Source organism: Emydura macquarii, unplaced genomic scaffold (assembly GCF_026122565.2).
Source record: "Emydura macquarii macquarii isolate MOO-44397 ecotype Brisbane River unplaced genomic scaffold, CSIRO-AGI_Emac_v2 contig_3451, whole genome shotgun sequence".
NCBI classification, from domain to species: Eukaryota; Metazoa; Chordata; order Testudines; family Chelidae; genus Emydura; species Emydura macquarii.
This window is the reverse complement of record NW_027133588.1, coordinates 6131589-6153984: the sequence shown is the minus strand read 5'-3', so window position 1 is coordinate 6153984 and position 22396 is coordinate 6131589. Positions and strand designations below refer to the sequence as shown.

Here is a 22396-nt window from a genome sequence, read left to right as displayed (position 1 = left end):
TGGCCGTTGCTGGGCTTGCTTGACGTAGGAGGAAGCATTCTAACCCTATTTCATCACTGGATCGTTGCCACCAAGGAGTTGGGTCACTAACCTGTAAACGGTGGAGTTCTTGACTAAACATGAATATCTACTTTGACACTACCTGAAAGAAAAAAAAACTCATCTTGTGTAATTTTAGATCAAAGCTGAAGCAAGGTATATCTAACTTGGTTTCTAAGGAGACAGGATATTCAGCGAAGGAGGATGTTAAACCACTGTAGTGGTAGTTCAAGAGCAACATTTCTGCCAAGCGGCATGAGACCTGCACTCTTGGAGCGGAGGTGCAGCTTTGAGATCTAAACTAAAAGCTGTCTGCCACAGAGTGATTCAGGTACACATACAAATAGTAACGTAAGTGCAGGGTTGGCATGAATGAATGGGTCATAGCCTGTGTGTGATATTTAACATATTTCATTAGTGTTTTCTCTTTTGTAAACCTCTAAGAACTGCTTCTTTTATCTGAGCTGGAATGTTTTTGACTGTGGTATCCTGGGGACTGGCTGGTGTTCCCAAAAAGAATCCAACAGCTTTCTGACTGCTTAAGGGAGAAAGGGGGAGGTGCAAGTGACAGCAGATCTACTGTGTGGACACGGAGCGACAGCTGTCATCTTGCCTCTGACGCTGTCCCAAAGAAATACTTTTGTGGGCACTAAAGGGCTAAAGAACCAGAAGTTCCAAGGCATGACTGCAGAGATACAAGATGTCAAGCCAACAGGGTTGTGATTTCATACTTCAAAGTCAAAGGACACTGTACCGTTCTTTATTCTGTCAGGCTGTGGACTTGGCCCGGAGGGGAACCTTTCTTGTTTACATCTCTTCTGTGGATTCAAGGATGATATGAAACATGACACGGGGTTCATTTCTTTATTGGTGAAGAAGAGAGACAAACTTGTTTACACACACACAGTGCTTGTGAAATGCACCAAAGTGACAGCTCTGATTGGCTTCTTCCTTTCTCTCTCCCTCTCCGGTCTGCGTGGGACTATCACTGCCAAAGTGTTGGCTGAGAAACATACACACAGGGGTGTAGTGACTGCTCCTTAGTAATCTGTGTTATAGCTTCCGCTAAATGCTTTACAGTAGTTAATGAGATTTCAATAAAATCATTGATTTTTCAGCCACGTGTTGCTAGGGGGACTATGTCAGAGTGGAGGGGAGGCTGGTTTCAGGCATGTATCACTGGAGCAGGAGAAGATATTTCTGGGAGCAGGGGTGGGAAGGGTGCACTACAAAATTTACCAACTTTGGATTCTGGTTCCTTCTCAGGCTTCTCAGTGGTGGGGGCTTCCTCAACCAAGTCTGCCGGGTAGAGGTGCAGAATCATATGCTCCTTTTCTTCCAGCATGTACATAGCTATACCCCTCACGCATGCCAGCTTATTTGCTGTGTGCTCTCCGTCAGGAACACGCTTCAGATGGGGGTCAATAAGGGGGTTCTGGCACAATGGCAAGTGTAGACGCAGCCTCAGATTTACACTGGTAGCTGAAGTTACTAGCGTAGACCTGCATATGATGCACACCTCTGGTACTGGGCACATTACATATAAAAGAATCTGAATTAAATAGGTGTTTGTATATGCAGGGGATTCTCTGCATTCTTGTGCATAAGGAGATATGGTGGAAGTTACGTTCTGTGCTCTTTTTTTGTTTGAATTCAAACTGCTGTGTAAAATGCATTCCAGTAGAAGCTCATGAGGCGCCATCTGAGAACACACATCATGGACAGAACTGGTTGAAAAACCACTTGAGTCCGTGGGAAACATTTTCTTGCTGCATTCCTATTTTTTGTCCTTGGGAGAACAACTCTACTTGCTCAGAAGTTTGGTAGGCGGAGGTTTGCAGGTACAGGCACATTCACTGGCTAGGATGACGTTTATGTAGGTCACAGGGATATGGAATAAACAAGCCTTCAAGTGTACAAAAGGAGCCAAGAGCTACGGATTCAGACACGCATAGAATAGCAAGAGACTTATTTCACTGCTAGAACAATTATTATAAAGCTAACTTGCAGCCATTACATTTATTTCTGAAGTGTTTATTTAGCTTCCTCTTATCCTGTTGGTTTTAAATGGGTTCTGGGAAAATGCATTAGGAATATTGATCACAGAAGAAATTTGGCAGCACTTATCATTAGCAGTTACACTTAAGTATGTGCACTAAATTCAAAAAGCCGCATTCTCCACCTTCCATGCAAATCCGTGCCAAAGGGGAGAACGTCCTAGGGAAAATCCATGGCAGCAGCAGGGGACTAGTTATTTCATCCAACTGAAAACACAGGACGGAGTATTGTGGAAAGGCAGGGAGGCATGCACAGCTGAGGTCCCTCTTCACTCTGTGACCTTCTCATCAACATCAGCAGCACATCTGGATCAAGCTGCCATTGGTTTCTCACCAGCGCTTGCACTCCTGAGAGTCCTTAATGGGTTGCACTAGCTGTGTAAGAAACCATCAATACCAGCTCACTCGGCCTAACTTCTGTGATCTGTGATGTTGCTTTTTCAGAGGCATATTCCACTATTCCCCACCTCCTCCTTCTCCGAGTTATATACACTCCATTGATTGAATGATCCTCCTCATGCTCGTAGCTGGTGCAGAGATATTGATTATATCGGCATGGATGTGTGCAGCATTGCCAGCCCCAGCAATTTTCAGGTAGCTCAGAAAGCCACAGCTCCGGAAATCCCATGATTATGTGAGAATCTCAGCTTTCATTTTTTTAAAGAAGTTTCTAGCCCTCAGTTTCAGAGAAAAGTTTGAGAACATGACACTAAAGGCTCAAAACCCAAAAGGTAACTAAAAAGAACCTACAGTCCCCCCGTCTCCCCCAAATCTCATGATTTTTGAACATTTTAGGTTGGCATAATACTGTGTATAGGATATTACTACAGCCTTCCTGAGCCCCTTTCTGCATGAATAATACTAACTGGACAGCACCTAAGAGAACGTAAGAGCCCCAAACTGCACACTTTAATTTGGAGATCTAGACAGGCCGTATCATGCTCCTAGTAACTGCACCGTGTTATTAAAGAAAAATCTTACCTGTGGGAGACTAGGCAGGCTGGTGCTTTGGCACAAGGTTTAATAAAACGGAGATGTCATGATACGTCTCTTGGAATAGCCTTTTTGAATATATCTATAGTGCTGCAGCTGGATCCATGCCATCATCTAAGGGAGTGGGGCTTGCTGATTTGAGCATATTCCTGGGAAAGCAAAATTAGTGCACTGATTCTTTTGGCTTCCATGAAGAAGAGTATTACTCAATTGAAGATTAAGGAACCTCCCTCCATTATGTTATAACAATATTAACTACTGAAATGTACATTTTTAGAACAGGCTATTTATCAAAAGGGTGTTGTGAGGAGAGTAGGGTGAATAATGGTTTTTTTTTTTTTTTTTTTTGGTTTGCTAGCGAGTCCAAAGAAATTGGGAAAAAAAGTTTCACTTTAGGTCAAACAGAAATGTATTTATTTACTTAGCTTAAAAAAAAACAAACAAACAAAAAAAACCTTTTTGGCAAATTGAGAAGGCATAAAACATTTAGAGTCAGGTTGAACAAAACATTTGGTGAATCACTACGAATTGGCAACAAATAGTCATTGGGCCAGGAAAAGGGAGTGAGAGTAACTCTATGGCCTGGTGGTTAGGTCACCTACCTAGCATGTAGGACACCCAGTTCATGTTCCTGCTACAATGACTATTTAATTATTTACATAAAGTGGAACAGCTCCTACAGGAGACATTGAGAAAGCCCCATTCCAGAGTATCCCATAAGCCACTGACAAGGGTAACCTCCTGCAACATGGGAGTGCCAAGTTCAAGGCCTTCTCCACATCAGGCAGAGGAACCTGCATCTCCCACATCTAAAGAGAGCTTTAGCCTTAACTATTGGGTTAAAAGTTATAAAGAACGCACCACCACCACCGGTTCATTTCCACACCGCCATTTTGATTTTTTGGCTCAGTAGAAACTATTCCGTGTAACTCAACACCAAATTGCAAACAAACAGTTTTAGGTCAAATGAAACTGCATTTTTCAACAAATAAACTATTTGCCAAACCAACTGCACCATGCTCTAGCTGTGAGGTGATTTACTCTATGAGGAACCAGGGACAAGTTGTTAGATTCTATAGTGAAAAACCTCCCTTTTCCACCAGTGATGCTATTTCACAGGCTTTTTTAAAACCCATCTCAATTTAAAAAAAGACCCTGTTTTATTTTTTTAAATAAAAAACAATTCAATCAATGCGCAAACATTTTAATTACCTCTAGTATTAATACTTCAGACAAAACTCCCACTGTCTTCTAGGCATTTTCCCTACGCAAGTATACAGACCTGTTCCTTAGAGAGAGAAAAGCAAGTCAGGTGCCCCCTGGGCTCGGCCCCAGGACCAGTCCCATTTCATTCTTTTTTAAATGGTGTGGAAGACAGAGCTGGAGTTTGCTGATGACTTGAAATTGTTTCCATTAGCTCAAACAAAACAAAAAACCCTCAGCGGGCTCAATCCAGAAGTCCAGCTGAGCTCTGCTTGGCACAGGAGCCATGCAGGGGAGGAGTAAAAGTGGCTGCAAGCTACCTTTATGCTCTGCCAGTCCTAGGGCCAACGAGGGGCTGGTTCACAACTTAGGGCACACATCAGCCCTACGAACTTAAGTCAACTTCAGTTAAGTCAACATGCAGCCACCGCAGTCATTTAGTGCTTGTCCACACCACACTCCGTGTGCTGGTGGAGCACATCCTCAATAGCAGCCGTGCACCATGGGTAGCTATGCCACAGTCCAACTCGCCACGGGGGGGTTTGGGAAAGGCTTGCAATGCCTCATGGGACCAAAACATCCTTGCAGGAGGGGCTGGGAACATGGCTTCAACGTCCCATGATGCAGCTTTCTGCTTCCCTCCCCATTTCAACTGCAACCCACATTTCACCCCTTTTTTTTCCAAAAGGCTCACATAGCCGTGTGTGGGCCACCTCCCAAAAAGCACAGATCCCGCTCAGCTGTGCACTCTTGTTGTGAGCATTATAAACACCACGTGCCTTATCCTACAGTATTTCCAGAGCCACAAGAGGCGCTGCCAGGCAGAACGTTGCAACGTCCTTCAAGCAGCCCTGCTAGAAGCCATAGAATGAAGCAATTCCCGGTTGCTGCTGGCAGTCACGCAGTAGCTGAACATGGTGGAGCACAGTTTCTGGCCCCGAAAAACAAGCACTGACTGGTGGGATCGCATCGTTATGCAGTTATGGGATGACGATCAGTGGCTGCAGAACTTTTATATGCACAAGGCCAGTTTCCAGGAACTGTGTGTGGAGTTCTCCCTAGACCTGCAGCCCAGCGACACCAAAATGAGACGTGTTATGACAGTGGAGATGCGACTGGCGATCACTGTGTGGAAGCTTACACTGCCAGACTGAAACCAGTCAATGCGGAATTAATTTGGAGTTGATTGGAGTTAAATCCACCATGGACACTGTTGTGATCCAAGCATGCAGGGCCATTCATCACCTTTTGCTAAAAAGGATTGTGCCTCCAGGCAATGTGCAGGAAATACTGCATGGTTTTGCCGCAAGGGGGTTCCCTAACTGCAGTGGGGCGATAGATGGCACGCATATCCCTATCTTGGCACCAGACCGCTTTGCCAACGAGTACATAATAGTCACCAGAGGTCCTTCCCTGGCATCACGAGCTCTCCATGGTGAAAAAACAGAACATGGAAATTCAGAAGTTCCCAGTCCTTCAACAGCAGAGAGGCTGTTTCCTGTGTACCTGGGTGCTCTGCAGCAGAGTTGAAAACCTTTACTAGAGGAATCACTGCAGAGCATTGTGGGACACCTCCCGGAGGCCAGTTAAGTCGACCCTGCCTCTCTGTCAACCTAACAACATTGAATTAAGGGCTACACCTCTTGCAGAGGTGGAGTAATTAAGTCAAGACAGCAGGCGAGTTACATCAGCGGAAGGCATCTGGGTAGTGTAGATGCATTCATTATTAGCAGGACGTAAAGCAGCTGATGTCAACCTAACTATGTAATGTAGACCAAGCCTTAGAAACAGTTTCATGGCTTCTCTAAATTTTGCCCATCGGTAATGGCCCTCACAAAGGTCAATCTGAGAACTGGCATTGCTGGACGACAGAGGCGCCTCCTATCAAGCTTTTCCCCTCTGGAGCCCCTCTGTGCTGGGGGCTACAAGCAATGGAAGATCTGTCATACAAGGGTAACAATCCTTAGCTGAACACTTTGGTTGGCTTTAAGTCTTTTGTGCCACCACATTTGAAATGTAACTTGAATAAGTCTCATACAGTAATGCACATTTGCAAAACTAATCTAGTAATTCTGGTATAGGTTAGTGGCTCTGAACTTGCATGGAAGAAAAACTCGAGACTCATTGTGGACAGTCGGACAAATACATTTTAACAGCAGTTTAAAAAACAAATACTAAATACTATGCTAGTGGGCATTAAGAGAAGAAATAAGAGGACATATCAAATAATGACATGTTCTTATGGAGCGCACCATGTTCAATTTTGCTTAGAAAAGAAATCGGTCATTTAGTAACTCCTCCAAGGGACACTTTAGAGGGATATTTCAGATATAATGGGACTTACAGAGGATGAGAGGACTGTGAAAGATACATTCATTTAGATAAGAGAAAAGCTAGAGGAGACTGAAATGGAGGACACTATTAAATATGCTGCAGGATAGTGTCTGAACTGACCATTTTCTTCTTTTGATAACAAAGCATTACTTCAAGTGAATGACAAATAAATGGAGCTCAAAAGGAAATACCTCTTCAAACAGCGCAGCATTAAACAGTGGACTTCACTGCGTGGGAGTTTCCCACACTGTGATCCCTGGGGAGCTTTCTGGTCACATGGTGCTGGCTCTCCTTGCTGCCAGCTGCTAAACAACATTAAAAGACAGTGGAAAAATATATTAAATACTTTCCTAATATTTTTGCACATAAAACAATTTCTGTCACTGCCATGGGGATGTTTTGCGATTGCCAAGAGGAGGGGAGGAGATCCGGGCAATCATATATAGGAAAGGAGGAGGTCCACAGTCTCTCCACTAATATGCGGTACATGCAGTGATGTTTGAGACTGCTGGCTATTGCAGGAGTTAAAGAGGGGAAGTTGGATTTTATGAACAATAGCCATTATCATTATACTAAGAAAGGGGACTAATGAAATCTCATGCTTCCAGGCATAAACTAATAGCTATCGCTCACCCAGCAATGTACAACTGGCCAGTATTTTCACATTCTTCTGAAGCATTAAGTAACAGTAATTAGAGGAGGAGGATGGCTACTAGATTGAAAGACCAGTGGTCTGATCCCATATGGCAAAACCTACGTGCTTATGCAGTGTGAAAACCTTACCTCATACATTGGAGGAGGAGGAGTTGGAAGAGAGAAAAATCTTTTATTGTAAAAAGGAACTGAAGAGAAATCTCTTATCTATTCACAGGATCTTTCCCTATACTAATCAAAGGCCAAATAGCTCACTATGTGTCGATTTAAAAAATAAAAAACCTCTTTTCTTCAAATGACTTTGACCTAGTAAGTAGTAGCTCAGTCCTGGGGTGGGCCGGGGCCAAATAATACATTGATGATTTACTGTTTCCATCTGCTCTAGTGCAAGGCTCATTAAAAATCTACCATACATGAACCATGAACTAAACAGATACCAGATCACTGAAAAAATATAAACTGAAGTTACTCAAATCCATTGATGGAGCGTCAAACCTACTGAGATACCAAGGTGATGGATGGCGTTATGAGAATTTAGATGACACACAGACAAGGAGCAGTAACCAAATGTGAACCCACAAACTGGAGTAATCTAAATTATCCATAGTCTATTCTGGGCACAAAGTGGCAGGCTCAAAGTATAAGAGCTTCTCAAAATTTGGCCTTAAATGTTGTGGCTCTTGGTCAGAAAACAAGTCAGTAGTAAAAACCAAGAGTTAGAACTCAGGAGTAATTACTTTCCTTCACTTGCAGATCCCTGCACTAACCAGTAAACACACTGCTGCTCTTAACATTCTAATCTGGATTAGGATTTGGAATATTTAAGATTTGGTGCTATTTTAACAGAATCAACAAATTCTTTTCTTCATTCATCTTCCCTCCCTCCCTCCCATAGTTGGGTTACTACTATGGGACTAGCCCACAGCAGTAGCAGAGTATACAGCTCCATAACCAGTGTGTTTTTGAGTTGGTTGAAATCTGTTTTACAAACACTTACTTTCATTAAAAAATTCTCCTAAACAGTTTCTCTAAAAATGTTGTACTGAAACCAGAAACGAGATCTGAAGCCAGAAGTTCACTTAGGATTTCAGTTCCAGTCATGCTTGCACATTGATTAATCTAGTCTAATCTTAATAAGAGTTCTCTTTGTGTACAATTTCCTGTAATTAGAGAAATAAAGACATTATTTCTGAGCAATCGAATATTATGCACTCAGGAAAAAGTGTTGTTCCCAAATTCAAGTGCTATTGTTGGAGATTATTTTACACACCCACCCACCCTCTACTGTGCGAGTAACAAAACATGACCTGACACCCAGAATAATTCCCATGGACAGAACTTTAGTGAAGGAAATGGAACTGAATCTCCACCCCAGCAGTGACATAGAATTCTAAAATTTTTTTGTTTAAGAATTCATGCTAGATTTTCACTATTGATGTTTTGCTGTCCTCGTTTCTTGCTTCGTCACTGATCATTGATAAACCATGGACATCTTCACTGGGGACACTTGAAGGTCAGAACATTTATGGTTGTGGAAAGTAGATTGTTTTAATGCCTTGACAGGCTGCCAATGCTACAATCCAAATGAAGGATGATTTTGCTCCTCAAACAGCTTTGGAATTATTATTTGCGTCACAGTAAATCCTAGATAACCCAATCAGGGTTGGGATTCCAAAAGGATCCAACAGACTTCTAGGGGAAATCATCAAAACAGGATTGTTGGTTTTTGGTTTTTTGGTCCTGCAAGCAACAGTGGAAGGCTCTGACTTGAGCTAGGAGGTCACTATGGGTGATCAGGAAGCCATTCACTTTGCTTCCTATGTCAAGGCAGACATAGGGTGATCAAGACAGATTCAAAAAGTTAATCCACCTGCATACACAATGCCCAAGACTACAGGTGTGTTACCCAAGGCTGACTTGAGTCATACTGTCCTGGGCCAATGCACCAAATCTCTCTTCTGTCTATATGCTGAATTCCCCCAAGATCAGTGGTTCTCAAATGTTCATGATTGCACCCGCTTCTTTTTGTCTGTAATAGTTTATGCCCCTCAAGTACATATACCGATATATGTTTTTCACCTAAGTAGTTTGTTTTTTTTCTGTTGAACAAATGAGCCAATGATCCATTGTAATAAAAGCAAAAGCAAAAATGCGATTGTGGTCCATGCTTACAATTAAATGTGCACACTGTGTCATAGGCAATTTACAGAGGCCAACAACTTTGTATAATGCTATGCAAACTTAACAGATACCTATCAAAATGCATAGTATTATCTGAGGACCTGACACGTCTGGAAGAATCAGCTTTGCTAGTTATTCACTGCTGTGGAGAAAAGCTTCTCACACCCCCCCAGAATACATTCCACGCCCCCCAGTTTGAGAACCTCTGCCCCAGATTATTAGTTTCGGCAACTCCAGGATCAAACATGACAGCTGCTTTCCTCCCTGTTGGGAAGCTTGTGGTGCCATTAGTTCAAGTGTACATAACCAAGATTGGCACAATAGTTTCATCCCAAATTTTACCCACTATATGGACCACTCAAAGATCTGCATCTCTGGGAAAAGGCATTCCACAAATCTAACACAAGATGCAAAAAGCATACCAAGGGTGTGAACACAACCAGAAACACAAACATCTAACTCACCCTAATCAGGAACACACAACTATGCACAGACCCAATTAATCCAGAACAGTTTGTAAGTCCAAGTTTTATCTGAATCTGAAAGTTTAAATGTAACAGTACATACAAATTATAAAATGAGTTATTTATTTAACCTTTAAATTCCCATCCATTTGAACTGTCTAATCACTGTGATTGCACACATTACTAGATTATCAGAGGTGAAAGGTTATGCCTTTCAGACATCTGGACATTAGGGCAAACTCAGCATGAAGTTGGCAGGTCTGTGTACAAAGATGACATTCTTTGCTTGCTGTAGTACAGTTTTCACTTGTACGCTGAACACTGCGCTTTGGATCCCCACCCTCAGTTATCTGGCATATGACTCACAAGCAAAACCCTTCTGCTGTGGGAGGCCACAAAATGGATTTATGATTTTGAATCAGAATCTAATGTTCATTATTTAGCAAATTGCTCTAAGCAAACCTTGCTCCTTGTTAACATACTGCATCTAAAAGGAACAACTGAAGCAGTGTCTGGGGGAGTTAACAGAAGGTAAATAAAGATCTATATAAATGTAACAAAATATTTTATATTTCCCAGAAGATAGTTTTTAATGAACATTCGCCGTTCAGCACTGCTTAAAAACCTGTTTTTCAGTATGTCACTAAGATTTCAAAATAAAAATATATAACCAACTACAACTAAATATTTTATTAATCTTTTCAGAATATTAAAATATATTTTTATACAGGCCATTTGAGTAGACCAACTTTGAACATAAAAGTGCAGTTCACTTACATAACAAACAAAACATTTTGAACAAACTCATTGCTAAACAAGGCCCTGATCCTGCCTGTGAGTTCTGTGTGTACATAAACAGTCTCAATGAAAACAATCAAGGGCTATAAAAGAGTTCAGTCACTAAAAAAAAAGTTTACATGCCTTATTCTGAGTATTCAGGAGTAGCTGAACACCGCTCTGGATTGGACCTATAATAATTAGTTATAGGCAGCAACTGAAATACCCTTTATACATGGTATATCATTTAGCAATAATCATTTTCAGTTTTGAACTGTGATCTGCAATTTCCTATTTGATAAAACCTCGAGTGCACCATGATACATAGTAGTCAGAATGCATAAAACTTTCCTTTGACAATAATGAACATTTATCATTTATTTAAATAAACTATGTATGTTGACGATCAATTTGTGGTGCACTGGACGTTAAAATCTAATTTTTTAGCTTTTTACAAAAATGGCAATTTACAAGAATTTACAAAAATTACAGTTTTACTGATATTCACTCAAAGAGAAAACATGTGATCACACCCATCAATCCTCGCCAACTATTTTCTTCTCTGAATCTTTATCTAAACTCACCCCTTTCAGCTTGGCTCCCAAACTACAGGAGAACTGCTGAGACACAACAAATGTCTAGCTTGTTTCTGCAATAATGACTAAAGCCCTGACCCTGCAACTTTCTGTGCTTGCATGGAGCCCTACCGACTTTGACAGGGGTCTGCCGTCAAGATGTAGGATTCAGGCTGTAGTCATTCAGTCCTACATTAACAATATACTGGAAAGAATTTAGAGAAAAAACAGAAGTCAATTTTAACTTTCTTATGCTGCGGTGTACCCCTAAGGCTCACTAGGACACAATGACACGAAGCTTGTGCAAACATAACAAATGTTGCTCATCTAAAGCTGTTGACCACACAACCCTAGAAGGAGCATGCCTTATTCTCAGAGGTAATTATTTCCTTTTCAAACAGGGCAGAACACATCCTGCTTTTTAACAGCATTAGCTAATTAAATTCAAATAGCTCATTCTGCATTTTACATTTAAAACCAGTACACAATTCAAATGACAAAACCAAAAATAGACATTTGCAACGAACTCTGGAAAAAGAATCAAGACAGCTGAAAAAAGGACTTTTTTAATCTTTAAGTAATATTGAATATTGTTAACTAATGCTTTTCTCAAATTGTTTTATTATAAAAACGACAGCAGCTATGATAGTTACTTTCAGCCATAAGCCTTAACTGCAGACATTTGACTTTTCTTCTCCTGTGCTCATTTAAAATAAGATGTTCATATGCAGTGAGTTAAGAAAGGGTTAAGAGATCTAGCATTTCACAACCTTCCTCAACATGGCTGTGCAGCTTGCTCTTCTGCCAGGGCATTCTGGCTTCTCTGATGCAATAAGAAAAATAAGCTCTTCTTTTGTCTTGTGCTTTTTCCAACCCATGTTTTCTCAGCGTGGCTAAACTATTCCTGCTTTGCTTGAGTTTGCTTTTATTTCATTTTCCACTTTTTCTTCTTATTTGCTTGTTTGCAATTATTTTTCTTCAGTTTCTTTGCAGCCACACCTTCATTTCTAACAGGCTTAGCTGGCAAAGGATTGCTTTTTGTTTCCATGGATACTGGCTTTCCATTGTTGGGTGTGTCTGTGTTTGCTTTAGCCCAATCCATCTAGAAGCATTGGGGGGGAAAAAAAAGTATTAACTACTTCAATCTGCATTAAACTTTAAACCTAAATATCTAGAGGATTATATTCAGAAAACTGCCAGCTATGTCTAGCCCACAAAGCAGTCCTTAAGAGTGTCTCACATTTATACAATAGGTTAATAGATGAACCTCTTGAAAAAAAAAAAATACAGGTGCAAACCATGCTACAAGAAATACTGTTCGGAAGTTCTTTACTTTTTAAAATGTCACAGCATTTGTACAAAATATTAGAGTTAACAGTTTGGCTTTGTTAGGGGAAATTCTCACAGGGTGTGAAGTGTATCATTAATCTAAACTCAGTCATTGGTTGGGACCCTAACAAATTCCATCAGAGGCTTCTCCAGACCTAGACAATCAGTTCAATGTAAGCTTAACACTGTGTTACACTAAATCAGTTTACTTGTGATTTAATTTTAGAAGACATGGACATTTTCCCAGTCTGATAAATTCTTTGGTAAAATTCAGTTCCAGCAAACTTATTTTTAAAATGTGTATCTTCACACTAACTTAATCAGTGAAGTAACGGAAAACACACACACACAGTGTGAAGTTGTTCATTTTCACTAAAAAGGAATAAGCCATCCAAATGCAATTATGTGCTTACGTCTGAGACACCATAATCATATTTTCCTAAATTAAAGGTAATCACATGCCTTCAGAAACAGAGTGACATATGGCTCTTATTTTAAAAATGGCCTTGCATAAAAATAAATGTAGCCATTTTCATGATTAGTTCACTGTTTGAGAGGACACAGGTAAGGAATGAGAATTTAAGTAAGTTCCTTTACTTCATGCCCATTTCAAGAAGCCGCCTGAATTGTAATAAGAATTTCTTCAAAGGCACTGGAGTTATGTGGGACCAGAAGCAAGTGGCAAGCTATTGCATATCTGCAATATATTGATGAGAATTTGGCCCCCTTGATCTTACACACTTTGGGAACTAGGTTTGGGGATTTTTTTCTTTGTGGAATGGGGATACTGTTGTTTCTGCACAAGCTCTTCATAAAAACACAAGCCAGAGTGTATAGCCAGAGGCTCTACACTTCCCAAAGAAGCAAATCAGGATATCAGTGAAATCAAGATGGGAAGAGAAGCAATTACTGAAAGTTTTGTTTAAACATCCCTCCTGCGATAGTTTGAGGGAAAAAATATGATTAAAAAAGGACAGCACAAAAATTCACCTCCAAAGCCAAGATTAGGAGGGAGTCCTTGCTGCAACTGTTTTGGTTGCACTTGCAGCATGTTACTACACTGCCTACAGATGCTCCTAGTGAAGAGCATGGCTCACCCCCTACGTTGTCAAGAAGTACTGTTAGTCCACACAAGTTCAAGGAGCAAATCTCCACTTCAAAACTTCGCTACATAGACCACCACCATCAAATTGGGAAAAAGGCATGTTCTAAAAATTCACATCAATCATCAGGGAATAGTTGGAACAACAGCTACTTCTAGTTATTCATTAAATAAACAGGTCTAGTTTCAGGTAAGTGGATTTGTCATTCCTGAAGTGTTGTTCTGTACTCTCCAGGGCTCTGATATGAATTTTTCAACTAAGGATCTCAAGCCCGAATGTGACAGACTAGTAAGCTATCTGTAACCTATGGAGCAAAGCGGCTTATTTCAAATCAGCCAACAAATTTATTCGCATTTAGTGTGGTTACTTACCTTCTGTTTTCTTGTAGTTTCTTGGGGTCTAGGTGGAAAAGTGCATGGGACTCTTCCGTGATTAGTGTGATAGGGTAAAGGAAGGTTGGGATCTAATGGTACCCAAGGAACCGAGAGGGTGGAAGGTATATTAGGCAAACTGCAGTGAGCTTTATGTAAATTATATGATGCTCTGGTCACTTTCCCAAGACAGCTCTGGTAGATTGCAACTGATGAATCTCCTGAAGCATGAGTCAATAAGTAAGAGCCTTCCTGCAAACTTAAAGCACAGACACATGACAAATCAAAATTCAAGAGACTTACTAAAAAGTAAACAAAACAAATTAAGTATTTTTGTATCTTAGTCCAAGCATTTGATCTATTCATAATCAGAGATGGTAAAAATAGTAAATGACTTCTGCTGGAGAAAGACTTGTTCAGAAAGAAAAGAGAACATAGCTAACACCATTGGGGCACCAAAGTATCTTATATTTACATTAAATATATTAACATACCTAATGAACGTATATAATCTGCAACCTGTTTATAAACTAGGGAATAAAAATGTATTGATAAAAATGCTAATTTATCTTTAGTTTTTGTACTATTATCACTAGTTATTTAGGCCCTGATTCAGCTAAGCACTTAAGCCCAGGCAGAAATCCATCCCTATTCAGCTAAGTACATAAATCATTAGAAAGCACACCTATGAAAGTATAATCACAGATATATACAATGGAAGCTTTTTTAACCCCCCCAGGATTACATAGGTCTATAGATAGTAAAGGCTCAACCAATTCCCCATCAGAAAAATCTGTCACATATTGTAAGGCTGGAGCCAGAAACTGTGACGCTCTAAATTTAGAATGTAAAGTAAGATGCTTCACATACATGCACAGCAGAAATGTACTTTACAAAACAAATGTCCGATTTCCAGAGTGGCTCACAGCCTGAGAAAATGTCAGCTGCTAAACAGAGCAAAATAAAATAGAGGACAAAGCTGCAGAGAGCTGGTGAAGACACATGGAGACAAACTGTGCTGCTATAAGTAAAGTCAATTGAAGCCCTGGGGGGAGTGGAGGGGGTGAATACAACAATCAATTCCAGCACAAGCAAAACTAGCAAAAGGCTAGCAGAGTCTAAATGCTGCCCCTGAAGCACCTATAATGTTAGGGCCCAACCCTGTAAACTCAGTAAAGTGAGAAGCGCCGGTGAGAATTACTGAGAGAGGAAAATCTACTCTCTTGAGTAAGGGGGTTTGTAGGATCAAACTCTTATTTGATTATACAGTACCTTTTGTACATAAACAATAGCCGTAAATGCTTTACAGAGCATGTAACTGCATCATCTAAGTTAAAACAGAAATAGCAGCAGACGGGTAGACAATCATTTGGGAGCGTCTGGGTGCTACTACAATATAAATATTAAACAGCAGCAGAAAGTACTTACTCAATCACTTTCCTCAAGATATGTTGAAGTATATTTAATGGATTTGCGGGCCTGTGGGTAGAAAATTCACTGAAGGTAAATTCAAAAGTGACAGGTGACTTGGGTGCTCAATTTGCGACACCCTGAAAGGATCGGATTTTCAGTAAGTAATGTTTTGACAATCAGGTTCTTGTAAGCTGATTCAAGTTGCTCATCCCAAAACAGAAACACGCAAAGTCATTAGTCGTGACTGGAGATTTTGGCCATCATACTAAACCACTGGTTTTCAACCTTTTTTCATTTGCGGACCCCTAAACAATTTCAAATGGAAGTGCGGACCCATTTGGAAATCTAAGTCTGCAGACTGTCAGGTTGAAAACCAGCGTTCTATGGTAATGACCACCTTTGACATAGGGTGCGGACCCCCAGGGGTCTGTGGACCACAGGTTGAAAACCACTGTACTAAACAAAGCAGTTGGAAGTCTATTCTTTTTAAAACTAAAGCAAACAGATGAAATCATGGTTCCATTTACACTCAGTTGGTGCTTTGTCACCTACAGATGACGACGGGTCATAAGATATGACTTGGAAAAGGTTTGTTCGTTTTGAAGATGTTTCAGCTTGACTTTTTAAAAAATGGACAAAGTTTACTCACTTAAATAATCCAAATTTTTCTTTTAACCGTTCTGCAGATATCTCTTCAAGCATTAAGAGGTTTGACGTAAAGGCATCAATATGTCCTGAAAAAATTAATTGAATCTTTTCAGTTAAGAAATAGCAAAAGGGAACACTCCTGGAACACACTAGCCTTTCTTAAGTGAGTGTGTAGAAGCCAAATCTAATTTAAAAGAAAATGTTACCAGTTTGCTCATCTGAAAGTATATCAGGTAAAAAGCAATTCTAACCATTAATGTACTCTGTATAGATATCTGAAAATAAAACACTAAATATAGATGTCTGGGTTAAGGCCTGGGCTTCCAAACTGTGCTGGACAGAAACCAAAATCTAAAAATCTGGACCGGTTAAACAGACTCAGGAGCAGGTGGGGTGAACCTGTTAACCTGCCATATATCATATCCTGCCTCTAAAATCCTAATGGAGTTCACACTGACTGTTACCATGCTCAATTTTGTGGTGGTGCTTTAGATATTCCGCATTAAACTTCAACAAGACAAGACTGGTCAGTACAATAAGCAATAATCTCAGGGCACCTGCAGCCTAACCATTGTCAAGCTTTTTTGTAGGCCTCACAGCAAGGTAGGGTTTTAAAGAAGGTATTGAGGGAGGAAACTGAATTAATTTTGCAGAGAGCTTCTCCTAAGCAGGAGGGGCTTGACTTGTCAGTTTTAAAGAAAATGTGTTTTGTGAGGAGAATGATGATGTTTCAACACTTCACAGACTACACTGGCTTTCCTTTTGGGCTACATCTATTTTGCTTTTATACTGAACTCCTCATTGTCTAATGTGAACACCGGGATTCCTGTTTCCCTTTTCTGTCTGGATTTTTCTTATTTGAAAAATTATTATTTGCAAGTCTGAGCTTGCCATTGGTGACAGCAATCTTGCTAAAAATGGTTCCATTGCTGACACTGGGCACTGTGTCACTGGCTCCTTTCTCAAACTATCCAAACCCATGTCCATTTTGACACTGATGAAAACCTGCGATTCAAACTTCCTGGCTTGTCAAATTTTAATAAACAAGAGCAGGTCAGGAGAATGGCGAGGGTTGGCTAGTGTGTCATATCCACTGGCCCAAGACAACATATTGAGAGCACTCCCTCCTGAAAAACCCCTCTCATTCTAGTTTCCATGGGAGAATCAGAATTTCATTGTTGGGAGAGCGGGGGGAAGCACTGAAAACAGAAAAACATGAATAGAAAAAATATATAGAAATTTCTCTGTGCACCTTACAAGCTCAATACAAATCTGCACTTGTAGAACCCAAGGAATTTCCTACTTATTAAACAACCATTGTATTCAAACTGCTCATCCAAGTTATTTTACATTCAATGCCAAACATTACTAAGCAATCCATTATTTGATGTTTTGGAAGACTGTTAACTAAACACCATTATTCTTAATGGATTAGAAACTGCAAGAGGACAACCAGTTTCATCCAGGTTTTGTACTCGTCAGTCTTCTTGAAGTTAGTAAATTTTGCAAGATTAAGTGGCTAGATTAGGCACTTTGCATTTCAGTCTAATTACCTAGTTATTACAGCACATCTGTTTTCATCTTCTCATCCCTGTCATCCTCAAACCCCTCTTTTTTCTATCATAGATTTATTTATCAGCATCTTTTCCTCTTCTCACTTCACAGCCAGCATAGCCTGAAAACCCAGGAAACTGCTCAGATTTAATTTCAATTCAATCTTACTTTTAATCAAGATTTATATGACTGTTTCTGATGCCTAACTGGTAAATGATAGATTGAAAACCCTTGACATTAATCCAAATACTCATATTGTGAGTACTTCTTTTCAGTTTGTTTTCAAACCATTTAGCCCAATCCCCGCAAAATGAAAACAAAACCAGATTCAATGGACCTTTCTCTGGTCTATCTGAAGGGTCCCCACCACACACAGAGGTGGGTTCAGATCTCTCACTCTATGCTACTTATCCATCAATCCCACTCTTCACAGTATAGGGTCCTGTGGCCGTCCAAGAACACAGTGGGCTTGGAATAGGCCTTCAATCTAAGTGAAGGCAAATGTCTAAGTGACGTAAGTATTTAAAGGTAAACAAAGTAATCAGTCTCCATCATATCGGAGTCTCGATAGCACTTAACATGAGTAAAGTGCTTATCACTGTTTACATAACTACAAACCAAAATATTAACGTTGCCAAGGCATTATGGTTTAGATTGGCATTGAACATAAAGTGTGAAATACATCATCAGGCTGAAAGTTGAATTATTTCTCAGCCAACATTATGAAACTTACCACATTTCATTATGGAAAGAGGCCATGGAGCATGTATGCAGTAAGCTATAAGGGAACCAATACTCCACATATCAATATATTATACATACACACAATGCTTTAACTTAAAGTCACCAAAGCCATCAGGCAGAGATGTGAACATTCAGGTTGGACATGCAAGCTGCAAATGTCAGTCTTTATTGTTTTATTTTATTTCATTTGTTTTAAACTGTTACACTAACTGCATTGTGGTTGTCCTGGGATCCTAGGGCCTTTCTATGGCATAAAGAGAGAAACGGTACAGTATCAAAGTGAGAATCAACAGACTCCCTGCTGGCTCCACTGAGCTGTCAGACTCCACAGAGCTAGAACCCTACTTTCCATGGAAGAGCCTCTGTGTATACAGACAGAAGGGGGAAGCACCTTATGCAAAGGGAACTCCCTTGAGTAAGCATATTAACATTCATAATAATATTAACATCTTTTATTTCCTAGTACCACTTCCATGAAGAGGATGGTTGCCAGTTTCACACTAGTTAAAGAATCAGTAGTTTATCATATATTTTAAATTGCAAGTGTCTTAAAGGGGTTTTAGTATCTTTAGGACTGCCAGTCATGTTTCAGGGCAAAAACTATTTTTACCTTTAAGAAAAAAATTTAACCAATCAGCACATTTACATCCTAACAAATTAAAGCTACTAGAAATGTAACCCAATGGGCAGAATTTCACTAGCAGTCTTCCAATATATTTCTAGGCACAGCAAAAACAATCCAAAAGTGTAACAAGTGAAGCGGACAAATATAGAAAGTGACCAGTGTTCTTCTGAAAGAAGGTTAAAGGGATTCTCTCAATTTACATCTGTGTGTTTCTACCTACTATTGTTACAATTGCCACCTAGAATCACTATACATGAAAGATTAGTGACAAACTATTTTCTTTCCTTTCGTTCCCTTGATGAATGTGACAGCACTCTGTGTACAATCAGTTTCACTGTTTCCCCTGTATAGGCACTGATCTGTTAAACCAGGGGTGTCAAACTCATTTGCTATGACGGGCCAGATTTGAATTAAATGTACTTCAAGTGGGCCATAAATACCATAAATTGAAATACTAGGCACAACCATTTGTATGTAGTATTATATTTTATTTGCTAGATATCAGCGATATAAAAACTGCAGTAAATTCACTTCTACAACTACTACTGTTTTACGATTAAAAGAATCGATCAATGATTAAGAATGATAGCACTGCGCGATGCCCCAAGACCACACTGTTCCTCTCCCGCCTTTTGGAGCGCTGTGTCTCATGCACACAGCGCTCCACATCCTGCCGCCAGAGTACACAGATCTCATAGCAGCGCGCGACGCTGCGACATCTCGGGGCGTTGTACTCTCTGGTGGCGTTGTACCCTCTGGCGGCAGCGCGCGCGATGTCACGGCAGCACACGCTGTCACCAGGGGCTGGACCAAAAAGGTTGGCGGGCCAGATGTTTGACACCCCTGCATTGAACTCTTACAGCTAGGATTTTTAAAAGGTCTATGGAAATGAAGTGCCCAACATTCCAACTGACTTTCATTTAGAGTTTAGCGCCTACCTCTCCTAGGCCCCTTTGAAAACCCAAGCCTATATGCATACATTTAGAATGCATGCAGAGGCATAGTCTACCAAGACCACTCACGTGAGTAGAATTGCAGAATTGGGCCCATTTTAATTTATTTTCCCATTTATGGTGTTTCTTCACATAGCAACAGGAGAGAGGAAAAAACAATTAAAATAGGAAACTGCGGTTGTAAAGCTCATTAAAATTGAATGGATTCAGAAGTAGGGTTACTTAAATTTTAAAAATGTGACTAGATTTCACACTATACTTTTAAGATTAATATAAAAGGGGAAGCTTATATGTAAAGGTCAGGATAAAAATAACTCAGCACATCTAAGAGACAAATACAAAAACTTCTGCTATCATGCTGTTAAGTGAAAAAAAAAAAAAACTTAAAAGGAATAAACTCAGAGAACAACTGGAAGAATTAAGCAACCACAGGCCACAGCAGCTGCTACAGAAACTAATAAAATAAGACAAGCGTTTCCTACAACAGAGAAATGAGGCAGTCCTAGCTGCAGAACATTCAGTCTCTGTACAAGCAGGGTTCCTCTGGCCCCAAGCTGAGTGCCAAACTCATTTAAAAATACATTTTTGAACAAAGCAGACATCACATCTGCTGTAAATTACCCTATTTATCCACGTTAGCTAGCAAGTTACTAATATAAAGAAAATCTACAAATCTCAGTTACATTAACTTGGCCACATCACAGAAATGTAGAGCAGATTGGAAATTTTCCAACAAAACTCAGTTTTGGAAATGCCAGTTTGGTAAAACAGAACATTACAGATTTGACAAAAGTTTAGTCAAAACACAGGCAAGCTTCCCCGCTTCCCCTTGCAATTCTGGGGAAGGGGAGACAGCTCTACTTCCTGCCTCCCCATTGCTCTGGAGTCAGATACACCCAGGGCCAGGGCGCCTCCCTACTGCAGAGCTGGGGGCCGGGAGGAAGAACACCCGAGGTTCTGGGATCTCTGTCACTTCAGCAGCCAGGCTGGAAGGGCTCTTGTTAATTTCACCCTGAGGGTGGCTGGGAAAGCAAAAAATTCCATTTCGGTTCTCCTGAAACAGAGGTTTTCTTTAAAACCCTTTCCATAGGGAATGTTGAATTTCTGATGTTTTTGAGAAAAAAAGTTTCTTGCCAAAGTGGGACAAAATATGAAAATATTTGCAGAAAAGGGTTTTTGTTTTTTCAGCCTGCTCTACATATATGTAGTATTTTCTATTAGTTTTTGTTAAAGGTTTAGTTCAATATATTTCTATTCACAGGATATGCCGCCTGATCAAGTTAACTTTATGGTAGGAAGTTTAAGTTTTGCATTTCCTGACTTCAAAATTTTAATTGTACAATCATGAAAAATGCATTAAACATTTTTCCCTGGTAAAAGCTGTGTTTGTGGTTTCTGAAAAGACAAGCGTTTGGAGAAAGCCACACCTCTACAAAGTAAATTCCTAAGTATTCCTAGGCTGTTACTCTGGCTTTAGCCTCCTCCTATTTTCTAAGTTCCAAACTACTGCCACTATAGCTCCCACTAAAGATTTGTATTTTTCCACTAGCTGTCTCTCTTTACTGATGCATTCTTCCCATTCCATTTCAACCAGAAGTGGCCCCTCCCCTTCTCTTTCCTCTCCATCTTTCACATGTTAAAGGACAGAGAATATTGAGGCCCCTCCTAGTCAGGGTTGTTTCTGATCAGAAGACATATTGGAAAATAAGACTACAGGGTTCAGACAGACATGGGTGGGGACTACACTGCTAGTTGAACATTTTTTCATCTGAAGCAGAAGCAATCACTCGGTGGAAAATGCTTTGTTATTCTTGGCAAGGTAGTTAAATGTTCAAATCTCCTGGGGAAAATTACAGATAAAACTAGAACTTTTTGTCTGCTATGTGATTTGATACTCTTTCCTTTATATTAGTTGTTTTGTTATCTTTAAGCAAAAGCTTCTGAAATCCTAATATTCTACATTCAATGAAAATCTCTTAAAATGTGTAGTGTTTCACAATTTTAAAACAGAAATAGTAAAGAAAGGTTACAAAATATTTGTACAGAATGCAGCAAAACCACAGAACAGAATATTATTCCGAGTTCCATGGATTTTTGAGATTGTACAATATTTTCAGTTCTTGTAATTAGCTGTATGAAATCTTTTGCACATGAAGTGTGTAAAGTAGAAGAAGCAGTTTCAGAAAAAGGCAGGAACTGCTTTTACAATTATGCTTATTCTTTGGAAGTGACATATTAAAATTAAGTATGTGAGTCACAGTGTCTGGAAGAGTTAGGTGAAAGGGGAAATTCTGTTTGCTATGACACAGTCTCACTCACAAAGGCAAGAGCTTGGAAGGGGAAGGAGGATTCAATGATGCAACTTGTTCTAAGTCTCTT

At 40.0% G+C, this 22396-nt stretch overlaps 1 protein-coding gene across 5 annotated transcripts in view; it reads right to left on the bottom strand.

Moving 5' to 3' along the window:
- Positions 1-10600: 10600 nt before the first annotated feature.
- The window catches only part of ICE2 (interactor of little elongation complex ELL subunit 2), a 46359-nt gene continuing 34563 nt past the window's right edge, over positions 10601-22396 (bottom strand). For all 5 annotated transcript variants that reach the window (XM_067534744.1, XM_067534747.1, XM_067534748.1 and 2 more), the window contains 4 exons: positions 16143-16227; positions 15509-15559; positions 14081-14339; positions 10601-12379 (listed from right to left, as the gene is read on the bottom strand). In XM_067534744.1, coding sequence (XP_067390845.1) covers positions 12203-12379; positions 14081-14339; positions 15509-15559; positions 16143-16227 — 572 coding nt within the window. In that variant the 3' untranslated portion in view covers positions 10601-12202. The remainder of the gene's footprint in view (positions 12380-14080; positions 14340-15508; positions 15560-16142; positions 16228-22396) is intronic.